General features: G+C 41.6%; 2 protein-coding genes across 6 annotated transcripts; both read left to right on the plus strand.

Moving 5' to 3' along the window:
- The first annotated feature begins 211 nt into the window (after positions 1-211).
- LOC104426859 lies at positions 212-4,064 on the plus strand. Of its 5 annotated transcripts, none has more exons than XR_005547383.1 (5): positions 212-1,235; positions 1,375-1,513; positions 1,580-1,702; positions 2,096-2,207; positions 2,433-4,064. XR_005547383.1 is itself a non-coding variant. In XM_039304276.1 (3 exons), the coding sequence occupies exons 1-3, from the start codon at positions 2,332-2,334 to the stop codon at positions 2,822-2,824; spliced, it is 300 nt and encodes a 99-aa protein (XP_039160210.1). In that variant the 5' UTR covers positions 2,303-2,331; the 3' UTR covers positions 2,825-4,064. The 5 variants fall into 5 exon arrangements, 3 of the variants coding, with proteins under 3 accessions (XP_039160210.1, XP_039160208.1, XP_039160209.1); XR_721905.3 differs by having other exon boundaries at positions 1,375-1,509; XM_039304276.1 differs by lacking the exons at positions 212-1,235; positions 1,375-1,513; positions 1,580-1,702; positions 2,096-2,207 and adding an exon at positions 2,303-2,349 and having other exon boundaries at positions 2,433-2,684; positions 2,795-4,064.
- Positions 4,065-11,156: 7,092 nt separating this feature from the next.
- On the plus strand, positions 11,157-16,102 carry LOC104426860. The gene is given in 7 exon segments (XM_010040027.3): positions 11,157-11,881; positions 12,137-12,283; positions 12,498-12,577; positions 12,717-14,255; positions 14,258-14,575; positions 15,014-15,128; positions 15,218-16,102. Coding segments are annotated over 6 exon segments (2,922 nt in total). The 5' UTR covers positions 11,157-11,881; positions 12,137-12,144; the 3' UTR covers positions 15,949-16,102.
- Positions 16,103-22,514: the final 6,412 nt, after the last annotated feature.

Consider the following 22,514-nt stretch of genomic DNA (forward strand, 5'->3'; position numbering starts at 1 on the left):
TTGATTGAAAAAAAAAAAATATTTAGCTCCTTTCATAACTCATAGGAAGACCGAAAAAATAGCAGCAAACCGAGGTGGAATTAGCTCTTTTCGTTTTTTTTTTTTTTCCCTCTAAACTGAAATTATTTATTTATTTATTTATTTATTTTTATTTTACTTATGGAGCAAAATAAAAATCACATACCTCCATCTTGGCGCGCGAAATGTTTCAGTCTCTCGCGCTCTCCTTCTCCCACTGCGTCATCGCAACCCGACGCTTCGCTTAGGGTTTCGATTTCGTCGATCATCTGATCCTTCTTCAATCGATTGAACGGGATCACTGTGTTGTCGAGGTCATGAATGGAGATCGTCGCTCTGAAAACGAAAGCCAGAAGTCGACCGCGCGTGCGGGCTCCTGCCGGAGCTGGTTTTCGCTCATTTCGGAGCTCCGACGCTCGTTCGGCCCCCGTAACAATCCCTCGATCGGGTCAAGGCATCGCTCTCCCCACGAGTTAGATTCGTAGATTCGAATGGCTTCGCCTGTTGGTTTGATTCTCGACTCGGGGCTCTTCGCAGCGTTTTCTTTAGTAATGTCGATTTTGGATTAGTTATCTGCAGAATTTTAGTGCTTTTTTGGCATTCCTGTCGGGAAGTTTCGTTGCAGAGCAACGTAATGTGAAGCAATCGCAGAAGTACTTTTGTTTTGTGAATTGGTGAATTGTCTTGCCCTGCTTAATTCTTACCTTCAATTTTTGGTGCTTTTTGATTTGTGGAAGATGTTGATTGTTTTCCTTGTTTTTGCCTGTCGGGCTTCCATTGCTGTGTTACGTTAGTTTACCTGGAGACAGACCGGGCACGTTGGGCAGCCTGGCTGCCATCCTTTTGATAAGGGGTTTTCTCTTGTACCTGGATCTGTTATGGAGTTCCGTGTGGAGATTAGGAATATAATTTTGTTCTGTTATTGTACTTGAATAGGTTAGAATTCAGTGCAATTAGCAACAGGTATCGACTCTTATCCATGAATCTAGCGTCCTTCTTCTCAATATATATCTATGGAGCATGCACACTAGAGCCACAACAACAGAAAAATGAGACTTCTTGTTATGAGAATGAGCTAAGAAAGGTATTTATTTTTTTATTTTGTTAAGAAATTGGGAGCAGGAAGAGAGTTAGGCTTGCTGATCATTGTGAGGAGAACTGCTTAGGCTTCAGGGAAGATGAAGCTACAACTCAAGAAGGAGCTGGTGTTCGAATATGTAAGTTCATGTGCATATGATTGCTCTCTGAGGATATACAATAACTGTTTTTTGCTTCATTATCTTAGAATACACTAGCGTTTAGTATGTTATCGTGATGAGTTCAATTTTATAACCAAAGCATGAACATGACATGCAGCTGATGTCCCAAAGACCTCTGAGTATGCATTTTTCAAGAAATTGAAGGAGAACAAAGGTCACAGATTTAACTCCCGTTCCGTGCAAAATGAGGCCACTCCAATTACGAAGTTCATATCTGATCACAATCCCAGCAGTAGGTTGAGAAACTTTATCTTTCTCACTTTGTAAAGTAGAATGTACTGACTATTTGTATCTTCTTTCAGCAAGTACCCATGTGATCGATGGCATCCATAAGGAATCTGGGTTGTCACTGCTTCACCAGGATGTTACACCTAAGAATTTCACCTCACTTCAAGCTCCAGCCTGTAGTGTTTCCAGAAAATCAGGTCTGCATTATAAAATTCTTGCCAGCGTTCTCCATAAGTTATTTCTTTGTGGAATACACTGCATCATTTATGACTGAGTCCTATACCGCTTTGACTGGATACAGCCTCGGGCAAGCTCCTGTTTGTTTTGTATCTTCATTTCAGGCATGACATTCATTACTGTTTGACTGTCTCCTTACCTCAGCACAACAGTTCCCATTTAGGAAATCACCCTTGCCCTAAGATTTCTATACTGATATTATTGTCTACGGTTTCCTCATTCCATCTCCTCCACCTGGGCTGCCTAAATTATTAAGTACATCTATGACTCTGCAGCTGTTCTTATGTTTAGGTTGGTCATGTTCTTTTAAAATACCTCAAGTTGCTTCTCTGAAAGATTGAAACTATCTTCAGGGACTTCGTATAGCTATAAGTGTGGTGAAGTCTTTCCTATGAAGAGGGAGAATCTACTATTGTGGGTCAAAACTACCTCCTTTCCTGAAATTGACGAACTCTTATCAAAGGGGTAAGAAGCATCACAGCTCATAAGTTATTGTTTCTTCTTTTTAGCTACATGACTCTTACTGGGAACTTTTGGAATTTCCAATAGGTATGGTTTTGTTTCCATACTCTTTAGTCGCCTAAACCCAATGAGCAATGAGGATAATGTATGCTTGTATTTTTAGTCTTGTGGAATAATTATTTGGTTATCTCCTAATTGCTGTTACTGAGTAACCAATACTTTTGACAGGATTCTACAAATCTTGATAGGAAGCAACTTGACTCCAGCATGAGCTCTAAACTGCATGCTTACCCTCAGTCTGGTATTCAGTTAAAAGAGTTTAATCATAATTGCACATGGGACTTTCTGGAAGCTGAAGGTGGACAATACTTGTACTGTTCTCTGTCTTCTGGGTGGCTAAATAAATCTATGGAAAGAATTATCCCAGATTATCTTCCAGCTGTTGCTGCCCTCAAGACTGTTACTTGGCAGGAATATGAGGTAACTAAAGGACAATTAGAGAACTGAATAGCTCCATCTCCTTACTTTCCAAAAATTCTGCTTCATTCCAATATCTGATATATACCTCCATTTCATTTGGTTTGTCCAAGATGAGTTCCAAGCTCCAAACAAATCCTTGATTGAAGAGGAGACACGTAATTCAGAGTGGGGATGGGTTCTTGATAATAAGAATAATGAAAGAGACTTAAACTTAGTTTATCAAAGTAGAGAGCTTACTACTGCACCGGCATTGCTGACTTACTGGTGCGATGATCGCCAGCAGACTCTAGAATCTGGGTGCGGTGGGAGGGAATTATCTGCATTCTCTGTCTCGTCTCACTATCCTTCAAAATTTTGCCCATCGCTGTGCCATCCAACAAAGCTTTCACGACAATGCTCTCGAAACGCATTATGACCCGCAGACACTACAGTCTAAGTTTGATGGGAGTGAGTTGTCTGCATTATTTGTCTCATCTCATTATCCTTCACAGTATTGGCCATCACAATGCCAATCGACCAGCTTTCACAATAATGATCTTGAAACATATTATGACCAACATACTATGGAATCTGGGTTTGGTGGGAGAGAATCACCTGCATTCTGTCTCTTCTCATTATCCTATACAGTTTTGTCCATCACAAATTCCGTCAACCAGCTTTCACGACCATCATTAGGAAACACAACATAACAGGAAGGAAGATAATGCGATTTTTAGTGATCTTCCTTGTTCTTTATCACTCGATTTTTATAATTCTCGTCAGGCTGAAGATCACGATTTTGATGACTCATATGCAGTGCTTTCACCTCCAGAACAGGATCAGTTCACCAAAAAGGGCTTCAGTGAGAGACATTATCATCCTCTAACCGATGGTTTTATGCACTCCCTCAAATGCGATTCTGATTTGAGAATGATGTGCTTTTCATCTCCCGTATCTTCACTGGGAGATCATATATTCACTGGTTACACCCATCGATCTCCTCAAGTTGGAGAAGTATTGTTGTCCTTCCTATGTGGGGAGGATTGGTATAAAAGACTCAAAAAGTTCCATTCAGATGGACGCCTTCAATGGTTTTAGCAGAAGTTTTATCTACTCAAATCTTTGACAGAGAAAAGGCTTACACTCTGCTTCCAGATACATCAAGCTCAGATGAAGGACAGGTGACTGTTCAAGGAAGCAAAATCTGTAAGTTCGATGCATCCTGGCATTTTTAGTTCAACTCCTGTGCTTCACTTTTGTGTGGTTGTGGCTTGTTAGTTGTCATAACCTTGCATTTGAGTTTTGATTTGACAATATCCATACTAGATAATCCTCTCGTCGAACTGACCTTCAGATGTACGGAACTATTGAGGAAACTAACAACCTAGACGCAGATTCTCATCAGCAGTGTAGTCTTATAAAATACTGTTATGCTGATCTTACTGAACTACATGTGGAACCGTAAGCGATAGATGTCCTGCACATATGCATTTGTTGACATTCATTTATTAGGTCGTTACTTTGCTGCTGTAAGTGATAGTGCATTCTTGATGCAAGAATGTTCTACTTAGTCACTGTGAAATGAGTTTTTCAACAGAAATCAATCTAAGAAAAGCTTTGCATACAACAACAATCTTGAGTCCCTCCTAAGAAGACTGAATTTCGTCTCCCCCTCATCAATTTCATGTCTCTTGAGTCTTGGTATTCGATCCACGGCTTGCTACTCCAACGACGGGACTGTTTAAGTGACACGTCTACTTGATATGCTCTAAAAATATTAGGTTAAGTTTTTACATATTTGAATATCTTGTGACCTGGGAAATTGCTGTGTGCTGTCCATTTTCGGTGTCTGAAAAGACATGGTTCAATTGTATGAATGAGTCGATAAGTGTTCCAATGGGCTCTTGATAATTAGATCGTGTCATTATTTATTTGAACATGAGTAACTCAAATGCGAATTCCGAACCTAAAGGATCACAACTCTTATCAAATTGAGCATGTATCCTCCTATCGAGATTGATAGAGATCACCCTCCAACTATGATCTTATGATCAGTGCATTTTAATTATATGTACATGATTTATAATTCACCAATTAACTATAGACCCTTCTAGATTGGAGCACAACGGATCTTATGGAATTTGAGTAGCAAGTGGACCGATTGGAGCGTATCGTATTCAATCGAGCGACGGCGACATCTTGCCCGTGCCCCACACGTGCGACCGAAACCGTGAAGTGAATAAGTCATCCCACTCTCTCCTCGTCTTCCGCCGCTGCCAGTCGTTTCGCCCCTCGATGGTCCCACGTTGCAGGTCGTGCGGTCCCCCACCTTGTCCCCTCCGCATTCATATTGTGGGTCGCGTATGGGGCAATTGTTCTTCCTCGTGGATTGACTGGTACGAATCCGGATGGAACAAGGAAAATGCGTCGTGTGTCCTTTATGATTTTTAGGCGTTTAGGATCATCAAAATTCAATCGATGCTGTTGAGCCAAAAAAAGGGGATTAACTATTGAGATTAAACCTTGATAATAATAACCATGACTGTAAGAATATGTTGTAAGGGCATGTAGAAAATCTTAGAGTAGAGGTGATCATTGGACGAGATAAATCTGAATATTGAGATTAATGGTGTTGCCCATGCCCTTTTTATAATGTGAAATCAATACAGAAAAATTGAAGCCAGGTTGGAACGTTGAGTGAGTCGGCTTTCTCATATAAGGATGTTGCTCAAGTCAGCATATTTGCCTCTCGGGCTTGGGCAGGCCAAGTGGGTCGCCTGCACATTGATCCCCTTTATCAAGTACCCCGGTAAATGATAATCGGACCATTCTATATTTTTCAAAGAACGATTTTTTGGAACATAACATGTGCGGCAATGTACGTTTTACTGTAATTTCAAGACAAAATTTATTTCTTCTAGAATTAACTAGTGTTTCTCTCGAGGAGAGGTTTCTCGTAACCTCGAGCCCCCACAATGATCTATCATCACAAGGTTAAACCAGATGACAGATTTCAAGTGCACGAATATAGTATCGCAACATGCATTACTCCTGCGAAGTATCTCTTGCTCATAAAAGCATCTTTGGTTACAGAAGCATTGCTGCTTTTTTTCTTTAGCACCCGAATGCTTTTATTTTCCAGTCAAGTCTACAGCTATTCTCTGGGGAACTAAACCCTTTTTATGTGATTTTTTTAAAGGTTGAGTAAATAGTTGAGAAAATTATTAACTGTATACTTTCTAGAACCATATTTTGAATTATTATCCTCTAATTCTTAAAACCATTCAAACAAATTCCTCAAATTTACTCGGTTACATCTGGAGTCTAAGATACCACAATTCTTTAAACTTTTACTTGATGAAATATTTCACATGTCTTGCACATAAATGGAACCTTTTCCCGCTTCATCGTACAACGAAATTTTCATGTAACTCATAACTTTCCTTTTAAAATTAAACTCATAAAAGAATTGAATTTATCTCGACACGAAACTATTAAAATGATTGATCGTGGAAAAAAATCTTCTCAATGAGAAAAATTTAGTGAGTAATGATGGGAATTTTGACGTTTCTGGTTGAAATATGCCTATCAATGTCTACGGTTAGTACTAAAAGTCTCCAACAAGTTGAATTACTCAAGTCTGTCCTAGCCCCTCACCTATATATTGACAAATCAATTAGAGCTCCAATGGGGTAAGCAAGATCAACAGTCACATTCATGTGCATGTGCTCCCTCTACATGGCCCCTTGAAATGGACATAAGATTTGCTGGGATGGCCCATGCAAGATTTTGCCCAATTAGTGGAAACTAGTCAAGCAATTTCACTCCATGCATGGCTCTCCACCTTTAGGCTGGGGAGATTTTGTCATATTATAAAAGTTCGAGATGGGGAGTCAAATTCAAAATATAATCAATTCTGCAATGATAGTAATAGATGTGTCTCTTGTGCAACTGCAGCATAGACTTTTTGCATGTGTCTTATTAGTAATATTTGGTATTTGATTTGATTTGAATTTCGGTTTGGATTTTCCAATGATGTCAACTACAAATCGAAATCTCTTGTATTGGCTCATTTTTCATTCCTCATTTTTTTTCCTTAAAAGATTATAATAATGTCTTCAGAACATGAAAATGATGATATCTTCCTAGATTTTTCCCTTTAATGGAAAAAGACATTTTACTCTCTCTCTAAAATTTCATATGCTATATTGTCCACATAGCTACAATCTAATTTGGCAATTGCCGACTAAAGTTATTTTTCTGACTCCCCTTGTTTTTCTAAGAGTATTCAACATTGTGATACTAATATATATACACTAATTATCTTCCTTTCGGTCTAATACTAAGCAAAAACCCATCAGCTACATGTATTTATGTGTGTATGCGATCTATATGTAAACACTAGTGGGAGGGGGGAAAGGCAAAAGCTTACGACCCATATGACATATCATCTTGACCACTACAACATGCACATATATAGGTGATGTTACTTCAATTAAACTACAGTAGTAAAATTGTCAAGTAGTCAAACAATTAAACGAGTGGTGTCACTAGGGAGGGGATTTCAAAATTGCAACTTAAAGTGAACGTCTCCCTGACAAGAGTGTACTCAAATTTCTCAAAGTAGCTTCTAAGTTTTTGTAGGGTAAATGCAATGCTCTTGTAAATTTCTTATATTCGAAGCTCCTGCTTTTGGGGGTTAAAGGTAAAGTTAAATCAGAAGTCTAAGCCAAGCATACATACGATTTTTCCCATCTTTTTTCTTTTCAAATCGCAACATTACGCTGCATTTTTTATGGAAGGAAATTGAATTAATTCCCATTATCATTTCGCAACCCTTTCGATTATCTTCACATTAATTCAGAACATCACTCGAATCCCAAAAAATCTCACACCAAAGGACAAAATTGCAATCTATTGCTCAAACTAAAAATAAATAAAGGAAAAAGCCACGAAAAATCCTGAACTTTCTTTCAAAGTGACACATTTATCCCAAACATTTTTTTGTGACGTAAAAAATCTGAACTTTGCCAACCATGACACATTTACCCCAAACTTTTTTTTTTGTGACACAAAAAACCATGAACTTTTGTTACGTGACACATTTATCCCAAAATTATAGGGCATTTTGGTCTTTTCATTTTTTAAAATTTTTTTCTTTTTTTTTTCTTCTCTCTTCCCTCCGCCACCGGCGGAGGGAAGCCGGCCTCCGTCGAGGGCTGCCCTCGCCAGCATCGGGCGAGGGCTGCCCTCGCCAACGTCGAGCGAGGGCTGCCCTCGCTGCGTCGGCGAGTGTCCCCGCCCTCACCCGATTTGGCGAGAGCCGCCCTCGCCCGACGCCGGCGAGGGCGACCCTTGCCGGATGCCGGCTTCCCTCCGCCATGGCCAGCGGAGGGAAGAAGAAGAAAAAAGAAGAAGGAAAAAACAGAATAAAACGACAAAAATGTCCTTGATGGGGGTAAATGTGTCACGGTTTGAAAAGTTTGGAGTTTTTCACGTCACAAAAAAAAGTTTGAAGTAAATGTGTTACTTTGGGTAAAGTTCAGGGTTTTTCGTGACTTTTTCCCAATAAATAAATGAAACATTTACATTTGAGCATATTAACTTTCACTCAATCGATATACGCGCAAGACTTAAGGTTGAAGGAAGATTACATGGATGAACTGATTTCTTCAGCAAACCTTTTTACCGTCCAATCCGCGTTTTTCGTAATAGCCCACGGACAAGGACTGAACTCCAAGTCATCTTTATATTATTATATAATGTAACCTAATCAAAATTATTATTAACAAAGAGCAGAATAACCTAATCCTTCGTATGCTGTCCGTACGCTGTTGCCTAACCAGCTAATGACGACAACATAAAACTCCCTCGCTGTCCTTTTCTTTAGTCTTAATTTACATAAGTCCTGGTCCAAACATGAATCTTTTCAATATATTATAATCAATATACTTTAATTTCTAGTGCAGTGGAACCCTCTGTATTTCTAATTATCATACTTGTGTCTACACTTGTAGCAACTCTTTTTAATGTGTGCCCAACTTGTGATTGATTGTTCTTCAAGAACTGGGGATCCTTACAGTTAACGAATTTGTAAGTCAATATGGAATTAATGAAGCATGGCACACAAGCCATCTGTGCCGTGAATGGACGTGGATAGTTGGTGTATATGGTGATTTTATCCTTTCTGGGGTCGAAGGTGTATTCATGGCTGCGGGCGGTGTCAACTGCAAACTGGGAGGTTTGAAAACATATGCATAGTCTAGAAACATGTCATGTGAAACGAATAATCCTTATCTTTTAGATTATTTCAACTTAATTAGTACCCAAATTTTACAAATATATAATACCATAATTAAAATATCAAGGAATGGAGTATTTGACGCATAATTTGGAGGTTGAAGCTACCACAATCTTCTTCTTTTTTATGATGGTGGAGGTTATGTTGTGCTCGAGTGCATGATTGGTTGGTCAAAAACATAATTATTTAAAAATATATAATTACATATAGACTGGTGCTTTTATGATTCATGCACGATATTTATTTATTTATTTAGTTTGGGAGAATTGACGATATGATTTCAATCACGATCCTTGACGAGTTCCCGCATGTATGTTTTTTGACTTTCGGAGGTTGCTATTTCCAAGTCAATCTTGTTCTCTCAACCATGGAATAATGAAAATGCGAATTTCAAGGAGATCATGCACGATTATATATATATGGGAGTGAGTGAAGAGATGTCCTCGGAAGTATTGTTTGTTCCATCTCTCTAGAAATTCGCATTTCACACCTCTATTTTTGTCCTCTACCTTGTAGCGTGTGTACATAATATATATACGCATGATATATGTTCAAGACATGGGTATTTCTTTTTGTGGGTAAAATCATAAGACTTGAATTTAGAGAAATGGAGGGACGGAAGCAAAAGAGGACGGCACAATATCTCTCGTTCTTTAAATTTGTCACATAAAATATCATAAAATAATTAATGTAAGTTTTTCTCTTTTTACTTATTAATATATATTACTATTTGGATACAAGCTACGCTTGTACTCGAAACTCGGTAGTTACGATCAAAAGAAAATTGTTGGTCACGTGAGGGAGTGCACGAAAATGGGAAGTTATTAGATGCATCAGGAACAACTTATTGTATGGGTAAATTGAGAAAGCCAATGAAAAAGAGGGGAAAAAAATTCATCTTTAACTCAAAATGAATTTTTTTTTTTTATTACGAACGAAAATTCTCTTTTATTAGATCCGATGGTCATATGAAACTTTCGCTACGAGCAAAGGACGATATTTCATAGATAATGAAGGAAAAGCCATAATTATAAATGAATCGAATTACGCGATTAAATGGACAAATAAAATAAAAAAAGAAAGAGAAACTCCAATCTAAAGGCCATCAAATAGTGGCAAAAGCGAAATTCAAAAGAACCGGAGGCTCCAGTTTCGTAATTTGGGAACGAATACGGTCAAGAAAAAAGAAACGCGGACACGACAGAGGGGGCGTGGGGGCCGTCGGAATTTTCAACGAAGACCCCCTTACGTTTGCTAAATTTACGCGCGCACGATGCTCTCCCTCTCTCTCCCTTTCTCTTTCTCTCTCTAGCGGGGTGAACGCGAACAAATAATGGAGGAGGATCGCATAATATATTAACCGCAAAAGAAAAAAGAAAAAAAAAACACAAGAAGAATCCCGATAAATAGAAATTAAAAAAAAAAAAAAGGAAGAGGAGAGAGGACAACATGGGGTTTTTCAAAGCCCGACACTAGTCGGTGGAACGGACTTTACATCTCTCTCTCTCTATCTAACAACTTCCACCTTCTCCCTCCACCAGTTTCTCACACGCGCATACACAGCACCAGCACCAGCACCAGCTCCAGCTCTCTCTTTCTTTCTCTGTCTCGCACCAGGTCACGAGCTCAGCCAGCCAGCCGACCCCCGCGCCGGATCTCCTCCCATGGCCCCGCCTCTCCCGCCGCATTCTCGCCCCTGAATTCCCCCCCCGGCACCGGCCCGCCGGGCTCTCCCTCCCTCCCTCCGGTACCTCCCTCTTCCCTCTCTCTCTCTCTCTCTGCGAAAATCAGTTCTGGAGTCTCTCTCTCTCTCTCTCTCTCTACCCACGCCACTTCGCTTTCGAGCTTTTCCTTTCGTCAGACGACGAGCTTCTAAGTCTCTCTCTCTTCGCTGTTCCTTTTACGCCACTCGCCTTTTCTTTTTCTTTTTTTTTTTGGGGTTTCCCCTTTCTCTCTTCCTTTCGGGGCCTCCTTTTTGGCTTAACCCGATCTCGCCTTTCTCGAAGTTTTAACCCGTCCTCTCCTCCCCCACTTTTTCTTCTTCTTCTTCTTCCTCCCCACCCCCACCCCACCACCCTCTCTCTCTCTGTTGCTTTTTCGCTACTGCCGAATCCGGTTCTCCGAGCTCCGTCCAGACTCAGGTGTGCAATGTGCGTATCCTCTGTCGTTGCAGCCTTTTTGTTTTTCTTGTCCGAAGCTCATCTTTTTTTAAAGCGGGGGGGAGCTCTGTTTCGTACCGCCTCAATCGCGACCATTCCCTTTTTTGCGTCTGCTGCTGATGATGATTGCGGCGTCTTTATGGAACAATGATTCCGCTCCCTCCCCGTCTGTCTCACTGCCACACCCCGTCCTCCTTCGTGCGCCCTGCCTTTTTCTTTCCTCCTTTTTCTTCTCTCTTTTTGGCGCAATGATGCTTTTTGGCTTTCGAGTTCAAATCGGCTCTTGGGTTTTCTTTTTCGGGCTTTAACTAGTTCGGTAATTTGGCGCTTCTGGGCTCGAGGAATGATGAATTTCGGGTGAGTTCGTTCACAATTATAGACGGGCTGATCGGTTTGGTTCTGGCGAATTTTGGCGCCGGGCGTGTTTTAAAGTGGCAGACAGATTGTCTGTGCAGGGGCACATCAGTGAAACATGATAGCGATGGTCCGTGCGACATGCGGAATTTCGCTCTGTGATCGCCAGTCACAGGTCGCTATACTGTTCGCATTTACTCGGGGGCCACGATTTGTTTTTGAATGAGCTTGGCTTTACTCTGTTCTGAAGATAAAAAGCTCAATTCTTTCTCCGTGCTCGGTCACCTACTCCGCAGCAGCGTAGCTTTCGTATTTGAGGGGTCAGAATTCGTGGTTTTTTTTTATCGGTGCGGACCGGGTTGCAATCTAAACCTGGAAATTGAATTCGAAGGAGAGCGAGCTTGGTGAGAGAACATTCAGACTTCAGTGCTTTTTGTACTCCTTTTTTTTTTTTTTTGTTGGGGGGTATCGATCCAGTTCGGCTGCTTCCTCGTGCCTTCATGAGTTGTTGCTTACTGTGAGAGAAGATTTATTCTTCTTTTTGGTCCGCTCTCTCGTGTAATTTCGGTTGATCTTCTCTTTTTGATAAATTATTGGAGCGATATGTGGAAAATCTTTTTCTCCTGATCCTTTTTCTTCTCGACTTTTTTGGTTTGCAGCTGGCAAGATGTATAGTTCTCAGAACAGGAAGGTGCACAACTTTGAGAAACAGTTTCCGGGGTGCCTCGGAAGGGTGGTGAATCTTTTCGATTTAAGTGCAGGAGTGACTAGCAACAGGCTACTCACGGATAAACCGCATCCGTATGGTGGGTGATGGTCTTGCATCCTTTTAACTCGTCTTTGGCTTGTTGGCTTTCTCGTGTTTCATTCCTCTTATGTTCTTTCTGGAATTTCGCTTTTCCTTTCGATTTGGGACGTGCTGTCCTCAATCCTGGGAATTGTTTCTCAAATGGCCTCTCTTGTTGAATGTCCTTGAATTCATTGCCTAAAACCTACGAAATAAAGATGATCTATTCACAGGTTCCTCAATCTCAAGGAGTTTATCAGATATGGCAACAATGTTGGCTCCTACATTTGGGGATCAAACAGAGGAAAAAGGGGTGAGATGTGAAGCATATTTCCACTTAGTAGCTGTAATTGTTCTTGACAAATCATAGCTTCTCTGTAAAATATGGAATCGCACATAAATTTGTCTGCACCTTTTCTCACTCCCTGTCCTAATCTCTGATGCATTTGCAGATAGTGTTGAACTCACGTAGAATTTCATCCAGCCGGAATTCAATGGGTACACCCATGAAGATGTTAATAGCAGAAGAAATGTCAAAGGAAGTTGGATCTAAACATTGCCCTCCTAATGTGATTGCCAAGTTGATGGGGCTTGATGCCCTTCCTGAGCAGCAGCCTCACTCTGTTAATCGCAGAAGCCAATCAGAAGGTTCTATACAGCACAGGTTGGAAAATTTGGAAATAACGGCTGAATATTGGCAAAGAGACCGTGGTTTCTTGGACAAACAGTTGCAACACGAAGTTCTTAAATATGAAGAAACTGATTACAAAGATTTTTACGAGTTGTCACCGCAGTCTAAGAAAAACTCTGTGAGTGGAAAACAGCAACAGAAGGGAAGGTATAGAGATTGTACGAATGAGAAGAAGATGGCTATTGTTCGTCAGAACTTCAAGGAACTAAAACGTCTAGCTACAGATGAAAATCTGTGGGAGTCCAAGGAATTCCACAATGCATTGGAAGTCTTGAGTTCGAGTTCCAATAAGGATTTATTCTACAAATGCCTTTCTAACCATCTTGATGAGCTTCAGCATATTTCTATGCCTCTTGAAACAAAGCGAATTACCATTCTTAGGCCCTCGAATATGATTGATGATGATAAATTTTCAATGCCAAGGAAGAAGAATGAAAATCCAACTAAGATACGAACTCTGGTCCCTGAACAGGGCAGATGGGATAAAAACAAGTCCAGCAACTCATCCACATACGCTTGTCAGAATGTGAATGACTGTCCCAGTCAACCAACTCGTATAGTGGTACTAAAGCCCAGCGCTGTGAAGGCTCACGATCTAAAAGCTGTGGTTTCACCAACCTCTGGGATACGGAGAATAGTAAGTGATGAAAATACTATTGAAGAAGCTGAAGATGATGGTGTTCGAGAATCAGGAGAAGTGGTGAAGGAGCTTCCTGGTCAAACGCATGAAAATTTGGCTGGTCACAGGAGGGATGAAACTCTGTTATCTTCTGTTTTATCTAATGGCTATATTGGTGATGACAGTTCATTCCATAGATCGGAGAACGAATACGCAGGTGGAAATCTCAGTGATTCGGAAGTTATGTCACCAGCTTCTAGACACTCATGGGATTATATTAACAGGGTTGGTAGCCCATACTCGTCCTTCAGCCGAGCATCCTATTCTCCAGAATCATCGGTTTGCAGAGAGGCAAAAAAACGGCTGTCAGAGAGGTGGGCCATGATGACGTCTAATCAGAATTCTCAAGACCAAAGACATGTTCGTAAGGGATCCAGCACACTGGGTGAAATGCTTGCTCTTTCAGACACAAAGAAGTCAGTCAGACGTGAGGAAAATGGCAGCAAAAAAGAGCAAGAACAAGTGGGATCGAGCTCATCTTTAAGTAGTAACTTAAATAAAGAAGAATCGGTTGTTGTCTCACCAAAAATCTTTCAAGGTCAAAGTCCGTTCCTGTATCTTCAACGCTATATGGTAACAGGCTTAGTCCAGAAATGCTTGATCCCCAAGTTGGCAAGCCCAGTGTTCCTAAGCAACCGATCAAGAAGAGTGTGGGGTCATCATTGAAGGGGAAAGTTTCAAGTCTCTTCTTCTCAAAAAACAAAAAATCAAGTAAAGGAAAATCCAATGTGTCTCAATCTAAAGATGACGGTCAATGTCCTGATGCTGAAATGCCAGGCTGCTCCACATATCAACATGAACAGATTAATGTTGATTCTTCTAAATGTGTTGAGGGTAAGATCAGGGAAGAGTGCTCGTCTCCTCCTCAACATGGATCAGTGAGCACAACTTCACTGGGTTCTGTCAACATAGCACAAGAACAAGGAGTGTATTCGCAGGAGGTAATTGATTTTTCACCCTTCGGATGAGTTTGTCTCATTAGTTTGTATAATTTGGATGCTCTCTGTTGGTTTTGTTAACGAAGGAAGCATGTTAGTACACTCAAGGATACTCTTTGTCACTTCTATCCCCATTTCAGTCGACTGCAATCTGAATGACATAACATTGAGAAAGCATATTTCTGAGTCTCTTCATGCATACATATTAAAGACTCCAAAAATGGTGTTTTTTCCCTGTGGATAATCTGTTTGCCATGCAATCCATTATTATGCATTTGACATGTGCCACGACTTGTCTGTCTAAAGTCTGTTGGAGTAGAGCTAGTAATTGAAGGCAAATAGCTTTGATTGCCACGCGAGGAAGATTGCGTTGGGAAACATAGATTTTTGCAACCTAGACAATTATCTCAGAGTGGTTTTATTATGCTGACCCTTTTGCAGGGATCAATGCCTATGGTGTCGAGGAATTTGAATTGTATTCAGGAGCAGCCAAGTCCAATTTCAGTTTTGGAACCATCCTTTGAAGACGATGACAACCCAACTCCAGAATATTTTGGTAACAATGATAGTCCAGCGTCCATTATATACATATTGAGATGTCTCTTTTTCCCTCACCGGATAACGGATCCTCTTCTAATGAAACAGGAAAACAACCACTTGGTCATTCGCTCAAGTCTAACTTGATTGACAAGTCACCACCAATAGAATCCATTGCCCGGACACTCTCATGGGATGATTCCTGTTTTGAAAGATCTGCTTCATATTCAATAAGATCCCCCATGGTTTGCTCTAATGTGGAGGAAGAACTGGATTGGCTTGTTTTTGTCAGAACGGTTCTGTCAGCAGCCGGCTTTGACAGTGAAGTGCAACCAGAAACCTTTTTTTCTAGGTGGCATACGCCTGAAAGCCCACTGGATCCATCTTTGCGAGAAAAATTTGCTAACACAAAGGATGTTAAGGAACCGATGCCTGAGGCGAGGCGGAGGCAAAGAAGATCAGAGCGGAAGCTTGTTTTCGACTGTGTGAATGAAGCGCTGATTGATTCCACAGGTTACGGGCCAAGTTTGGGCCCAATCAGCTGGCCAGGCTGCAAGGCCCCAGATGGGACACCAGAGCAGACATTATCCATATCGGTGGACCGTGTGTGGGCTCGAATGACGGAATGGTTTCCCGATGAGGTTAGGTGCGTTTCAAGAGGTGATGGGGGCAGCAGCAGCCTGGTGGTGGAGAGAGTGGTGAGAAATGAGGTGGTTGGGAAAGGGTGGATTGAACAGTTGAGTTTGGAAATGCATAGCCTGAGGAAGGATATAGAATGGACGTTGCTCGACGAGCTTGTGGATGAGGCTGTTGTTGAGTTGACAGGTAGACTGTCGTGAGCTCTTCTTCTTCGTTTTTCCTTCTCTGTGTATATCGTTACTCTATTATCTGTGCATTCTGGTGGGTGGTGATAACCAACAGAAAATGTCCCCTGTCGTTTTCATTAATTAAAGCTGCAAATGTTTCAGTAAGCATTAATTTTTTTTTCTTCCCCAATTTGTGCACCCATTATTTTTAGCACATATCTTTGCTCTACCTGACATGACAGCCTATTCCCGTCGAGCGACGGGCATAATCTCTTTCGCAAAGATCTGTTGCGGATTTCTAGTGGCTGAATCGCGTATCATAAATAATATACATCAACTTGCTCCTTGTCCAGTCGATTTGGGTCTTACATCTGCGCTTCATTGGACTCCACTTGTTGGTGATCATAGTCACGACTTTTGTAGGACATGCCACTTCGGGTTGACTCACCACTTTCGGGAACTGGACAAAACTGACTGAAACTATAGATTATAACAGGATGGCGTGCGTTACTTGGCATTTGTTTTTCTCTTGTCTGGCTCCGGACAGCTTGTATGACTGTTGTCTACTTACCACGCTACCTTTATTTAATCAGTTGGCAAAAGAATAGATTCTAGGTTTTGTCGTGCTTCACGTCATGCTTATGGCTTGGAGGAGCATGTAATGACAATCGGTTGCTACGACAAGGTTCTTTGCCGGATGATTAACTATTACACTAGATTCTCCGTCATCTTTCGAGCGATAGAGCGATAAGATTCGATTCCAAGCCATTTCGTCCATATTACGACGCCGGAATCTTGAAAGCGCACAGGTGAGGAGGTGGTATTAGCAAAAGAACAAACTTCGTTTGGCACTCACCCATTAACGATCGTTTTCTTCTTTCTTTAATCCTTTGCTTAGTGGGTCTTGGCGTATAGTTCTGTTTTTTTGGTGGGTGTGGTCCAAGCCAAGCCATGCCATATTTATGGAAGGTTAAGAGGTAGTTATGAGATTCAGCCGGTGGTTGGCGACGGAGAAATGCAATGAAAACGAAAGCAATAGTTATGGCAGTCTGGTGTCAATTACCCATCTCTGCTCGGGACAGGACAGAAAACGATATATCGTTATCCTTCGAGAATGCGAAAAATGTGATTAGTATGTTCGTTTCGAAGAATTTAATACATGCGCTTCCTGTCCAATTTTAGAGGATGGCCTATTTGAGCAAAATCCGGGACCGGGGAACAAATGACCATCATCCGTCTTAATCCAACGTTGATAACAATCTTTTTTTTTTTTTTTTTTTTTTTTTGTCTTTATTTGGGGGGAGTGGTTCAAGAAGTGTGAATCTTGCGGAGAATCGAAACGTGAATAATGGTATTTGAGATGTCCCATTATGCTTCGTTTATCTGTTTAAGACTATGAATGCCCGAGGCGACGAGAGTTTCGATTCCAAAATTATTGATTTTTCAATCTTCGCATTATTCGTACTATCTTTTCCATCGCATTTTTATCGAGAGTTCCAGCAATAGCCGTTTCTTTTTACACTGATTCCGGTTGCAGCTGTTGAGATGGTACATTATCCGATGATCTTCGGCTTTCACTGTTAAGGAGATTCTAACAAAAGGTTCAAAAGGTGACATGGACAAATTTACCCCCATGTCTCTTGGGCACATTTTGGTAACGTTTATTTTCGAGAATAGTTTCTTTTCAGAAATATTTTTTTCTATTTTTATTCTTAAGAACAATTTCTGAATATTTTAAAACATTTAATAGCTATATAAAATTTATGTTCGAGGAACAAAAATATGTTTGATACGAACCTAAATATTTTTGTGACTTAAAATTTCTTTTGATTTATTAATGATTTTATTGCATTTTTTTCTTTTTCTTCTTTTTCTTTTTCTTTTTCTCCCTTTTAGCCGGACGTCGACCTTGGTCAGGGCCAGCCGACAACCGGCCAAACGAGGACCAGCAAGGTTATCGGCCTTGAGGGAGCCTCCCCATGGCTTGGCGAGGCTCGGCCTCGCCCACTCAAGTAATGCCAACCTCACGATGGTCGTCAAGCGAGCTCGAGCCTCGCCATGGCCGAGTGAGGCTTGACTTCGCCCAAATCCAAGTGAGGCCGGGGGCGACATCGACCTCGTGGTGGCCAAGCAAGGTCGCCAGCCAACACCAAGGCTGGTGACCGACTGGGGGAAGAAGAGAGGAAGAGAAAGAAAGAAAAAAAGAAAAAAATTTATTTTTGTTTCTTGAGTTGTTCTCAAGAACAAAAATAATTTTGTTTTTGTTTTTTTATTTCTGTTTCAAATCTATTCTAGGAAACAAAAAAATTACCAAATGCGTTTCTGTTCCGGAGAACAAAAGAATATAAATACGTGTTCCGAGAAGCGTTACCAAACACTCCTTTAGCATCCTCGAAGTGCCCCCAATCTAATCACCACCTATCTCTCGGTAAATTCAAATAAGAAGTTGGACACAAGATTGGATAAAATTCTTGGAACGTGCTCAGACTCCAACCATCAATGAAGGAGATCTAAATCTGCAACCACCACCGGAACTAGCCGAACTAATCCTATGATGTAAGAGATCTCTTCCAAGCTCGGGTGATGCAAATTGCATTCATGAGTTTGATCTTCTTAGTCTCCGCTACTACTAGTCCCACATCTATTTACCGATACCATTAGTCCTACATAGTCTAAAGCGTCAAACTTATGGCGACTTTTTTTCTTTTTATAAAAAATTTGTTGACGGGTATCTTTTTTCTTTTTCTTTTTTTGGTGAAAGTAAGTAATTAATATAATGGGGAAGGTCAATATGTACAACCAAACGGCTCCAAAAACTTACACTCAAATGAACATGCTCAATCCGAGTGGAAGGGAGCCGAGAAGAAAAGGCCAGAAGGCACCAAACCAAACGGAGAACCAGGAGCCAAGCGGCAAAAAACGCCAGGCAATATGACCTAGCTACCAACAAGACACCTACCCAAACAAACTAGAAACATGGGAAGAGAAGATAATAGGATCCAACTCCCACGAGTGCTGCATCTGCCTATTCCTAGCGGAGTCCTCCACATTCTTATAGGTAATAGCACCTTGATAAGATGATTCTTCATGGCCGAAATAGAAAGCAGCTCTCCCCTAAACAGAATATTGTTCTTGTTCTTCCATATGATGTGGCAAAGTGCACCAAAGGAATAACAAGCCAGACATTTATAAAACTCCATTCCCAACAGGAAGGTATTAGCCCAGCTAAGGGTCTCCTCCCAAGATCTATTGGTCCAGGGGAGATTGCATATGGTAGCCCAAAAAAAAAGCAATACTCGAGGTAATGCAACAACCAAAAAAGAGATGCTCGATAGAATCAAGCACCTCATTGCAAAAGGGGCAGGCCGCAGCATCAATTCTGCCATGAGACATAAGCAAAGCCTAAGTAGGTAGCCTCTGCTTGGTAATGATCCATAGGTTCAGTTGACATAAGCAAAGCCTAAGTAGGTAGCCTCTGCTTGGTAATGATCCATAGGTTCAATTGGTGTCGAGCCAGAATGGCATTGCTCTAGATGAGTCGATGCCAGTTGACTCTCTCCTTCTTCCGCCGTATGATCTCCCAAGCTGAAGCCACCAAAAACATGCCTAACGACTCCTCCCTCCAACTAAACCGATCCTGCATATCAATCAAGGCGGTAAGAGGCAAACCCCAAGACTCAATCTCTGATCTGATAGTCCCTACATTCTCAGAGAAGAGGTCAACCACCAAAGCCTACCTAGAGGGGCCTGAGCTATATATGAAGGAATCCATGAAAAATAAATTCAACGAACCCCTTGGATGCCAATTATCGAACCAAAGCGACACTGTTAAGCCATCTCCTATTCTCCAGTGGAAGCGGAGTCAACATTCAGACCTGAGTTGTAGAAGTTTCTTCCAAGCCCAAGAGCAACAAGTCGACTGCTTCACAACTCAAAAGTTCCTATTTTTTAAGAAGGTCGAATGGACCCACTTACACCATAACGATTCCTTGTTTGAAAACAAGTACCAGATATGCTTGAGAATAGCCGCCTTGTTGCACTCTCGCAATCTTCAGATACCAAGCCCCCCTTCCACTTTATGAAGGCAAAGATCCTCCCAGGAAATTTTGACACCTCATCTGCCCTAAGTAGGTCATTTCCAAAGGAACTGTCTAAGGATACGCTCAACCTAGTCGAGAACTGCAGCAAGGATAATAAAAACACTTGCCCAAAAGGCTTGAATGGCATGGAGAACTAACCTGATCAACTGAAGACGGCCGACTAAGGAGAGGAAATGGTGAGTCCAGGACTACACCCGAGAAGTGATGCGCCTAATAAGAACCGCACAGTCTGCTTTCCCAAGCCTCTTCGTGATGATTGGAACACTAAGATACCGCATAGGGAGGGTACCCTCACCAAACCCAAGCTCCAAAAGGATATTATTCCTTAAGGATGACGGGCCTCCCGAAAGAAACACCTCACTTTTCATTGAATTCGAAAGAAGGCCACTCCAAGAGGAAAACAGGTGGAGACTCTCGTTCAAAAGCTTCACAGATGGTAGGTGACCCTTGCAAAAAAGGAACACATCATCTGCAAAGAATAAGTGCAAGAGGCAGGTAGGTCTGCAACTCTAGAAGAATATGAAACCCGGCTGATGCGAGCTCCTCCCAATAATCCCAGAGAGCACCTCCATAACCAGCGTGAATAAGTAGGGAGAGATGGGATCTCCCTATCGTAAGCCATGCCCACTAGGGAAAAACCCATGTAGCTCCCCATTCAACGCAATGGAGAATCGAGGAGTCCGCACATAGGTCATGATAAGGTGAACCAGCCAATCAGTGAACTTAAAAGCATGTAACACGTTCTCAAGAAATCGCCAGTCCATGGTGTCATACGCCTTCCTGAAGTCGACTTTAATAGCACACTTCAGAGTATAGAGTTTGACATGGAAGCCAGAAAAAAGTTCATGCACCAAAAGAATGATGTCCTTGATTCTACGCCCTTTGACAAAAGCACTTTGAGTAGGGCTGACAAGATCCCTAAGCATGGCAGTAACTCTATTAGCCAACACCTTGGTGATAATCTTATAAACCATGTTGCAACAAGCAATCAGCATGAAGTCGTCAACCGTAATTGCATTTGGGACCTTAGGAACCAACACCAAGATGGTATTGTTCATTTTTTTAAGGATCCTCCCCGAACTAAAGAAATCTCTAACGCCAGTCGTAACCAGCTGACCCACCGTGTCCCAATTCTCCTTGAAGAAATCCACCGTGAAACCCTCCGGCCCCGATGCCTTCCCCCAAGCCAGGGAAAAAAGAGTGTCCCATATCTCAAGCTCAGAGACGGGCCTAGCAAGAAACGAAATGTGGTCCTCATTGAGCTATGACTAGATAACCTCCTGAATCTCTAAGACTAAGGGAGTATCCAGCTCTAGACGAGGCAAGAGGAGTTCTCGAAAATAATCCACAAAATGTTGTTGGACCAGCTGAGGCTCAATAATTTGGCTACCCGAAGAGTCCACTACTGAGAGGATTCTATTCCTCAAATGTCACCAATTAACAGCCTGGTGAAAGAATTTCGTGTTCCGGTCACCTTCCTTAAGCCATCTAATTCTGGCTTTTTGTCTAAAAAACGACTCCTCTTAAGACCGAAGCTCTAGGAAGGACCTGTGCTGAACCCTCTCCAAGTCTGCAAGCACCTCGCTAGTGGGATCAAGTATGAGGTCGACTTGGGTTTGCTTTAAGACTTCCCTCGCTTGAGAAGTCCTTTCGGAAATATTGGCAAACGAAATCCTATTTAGTTGCTTGAGCCACCCTTTCAATGCCTTCAACTTAGAAACCAGCCTAAACATTGGCACACCTGAAGATGGAGCCTCCTAAACTTGCTTAACAATTAACTCAAAGTCCAAGTGCTGCATCCAAAAATTGAAGAATTTAAACGGTCTTCTCTGGAAAATCGAGTTCTCAACCTTGACCACCATAGGTGAATGATCTGGAATCCCTAGCATAAGAAAGGAAGCCTTCGAATAGGAAAATACCTAGCTCCAGCGAGGGTTAACCAGCACCTTATCAATTTTCCTCACCTTGCGAAACTGACTGAAGGAAGTGGACTAGGTATATCGAAACCCCACATATCTGAGGTCCCCCAGCTTTGCCTGGTCAAGACACTGTCTAAACTCGTCGAAGCACGGCAACCAAAGGTTTGAACCACCTAGTCTATATGAGGGATCCTTGATCGCATTAAAGTCTCCCATAACAAGCCAAGGTACATCCTGAAGAGAAGAACTCCTAGCCACCAAATCCTCCCATAAAAGACGCCAAGAAGTAAAAGTATGCTTAGCATAAATGATAGAAACAACGCAGGTCACACTAGAATCCAACCAATAAAGCTTCCTATGAAAAGCCTGATCCGAGACCGACATAAGTTCCAAGGAAACCGCAATAGGATCTCAACCAACCCAAATCCTACCCCTATTAGAGTACTCCGAGTTGGCTCTCCAACACCAGTCCCCAACAAATTTTCAGTAATGGCATTAAAGAGATTATGAGGAACTTTGGTCTTCACTAACCTGATCAAGGATAACAGATTTGACAAGACAAAATTCCTCACTTCCGCTT

Source organism: Eucalyptus grandis, chromosome 11 (genome assembly GCF_016545825.1).
Source record: "Eucalyptus grandis isolate ANBG69807.140 chromosome 11, ASM1654582v1, whole genome shotgun sequence".
NCBI classification, from domain to species: domain Eukaryota; kingdom Viridiplantae; phylum Streptophyta; class Magnoliopsida; order Myrtales; family Myrtaceae; genus Eucalyptus; species Eucalyptus grandis.

Excerpts from the sequence above, each read along its gene's own strand:
- LOC104426859 (XM_039304274.1), top strand. Across the intron at positions 2,685-3,480 it reads TTACTTGGCAGGAATATGAG|TGCTTTCACCTCCAGAACAG; the intron begins GTAACTAAAGGA and ends ACTCATATGCAG.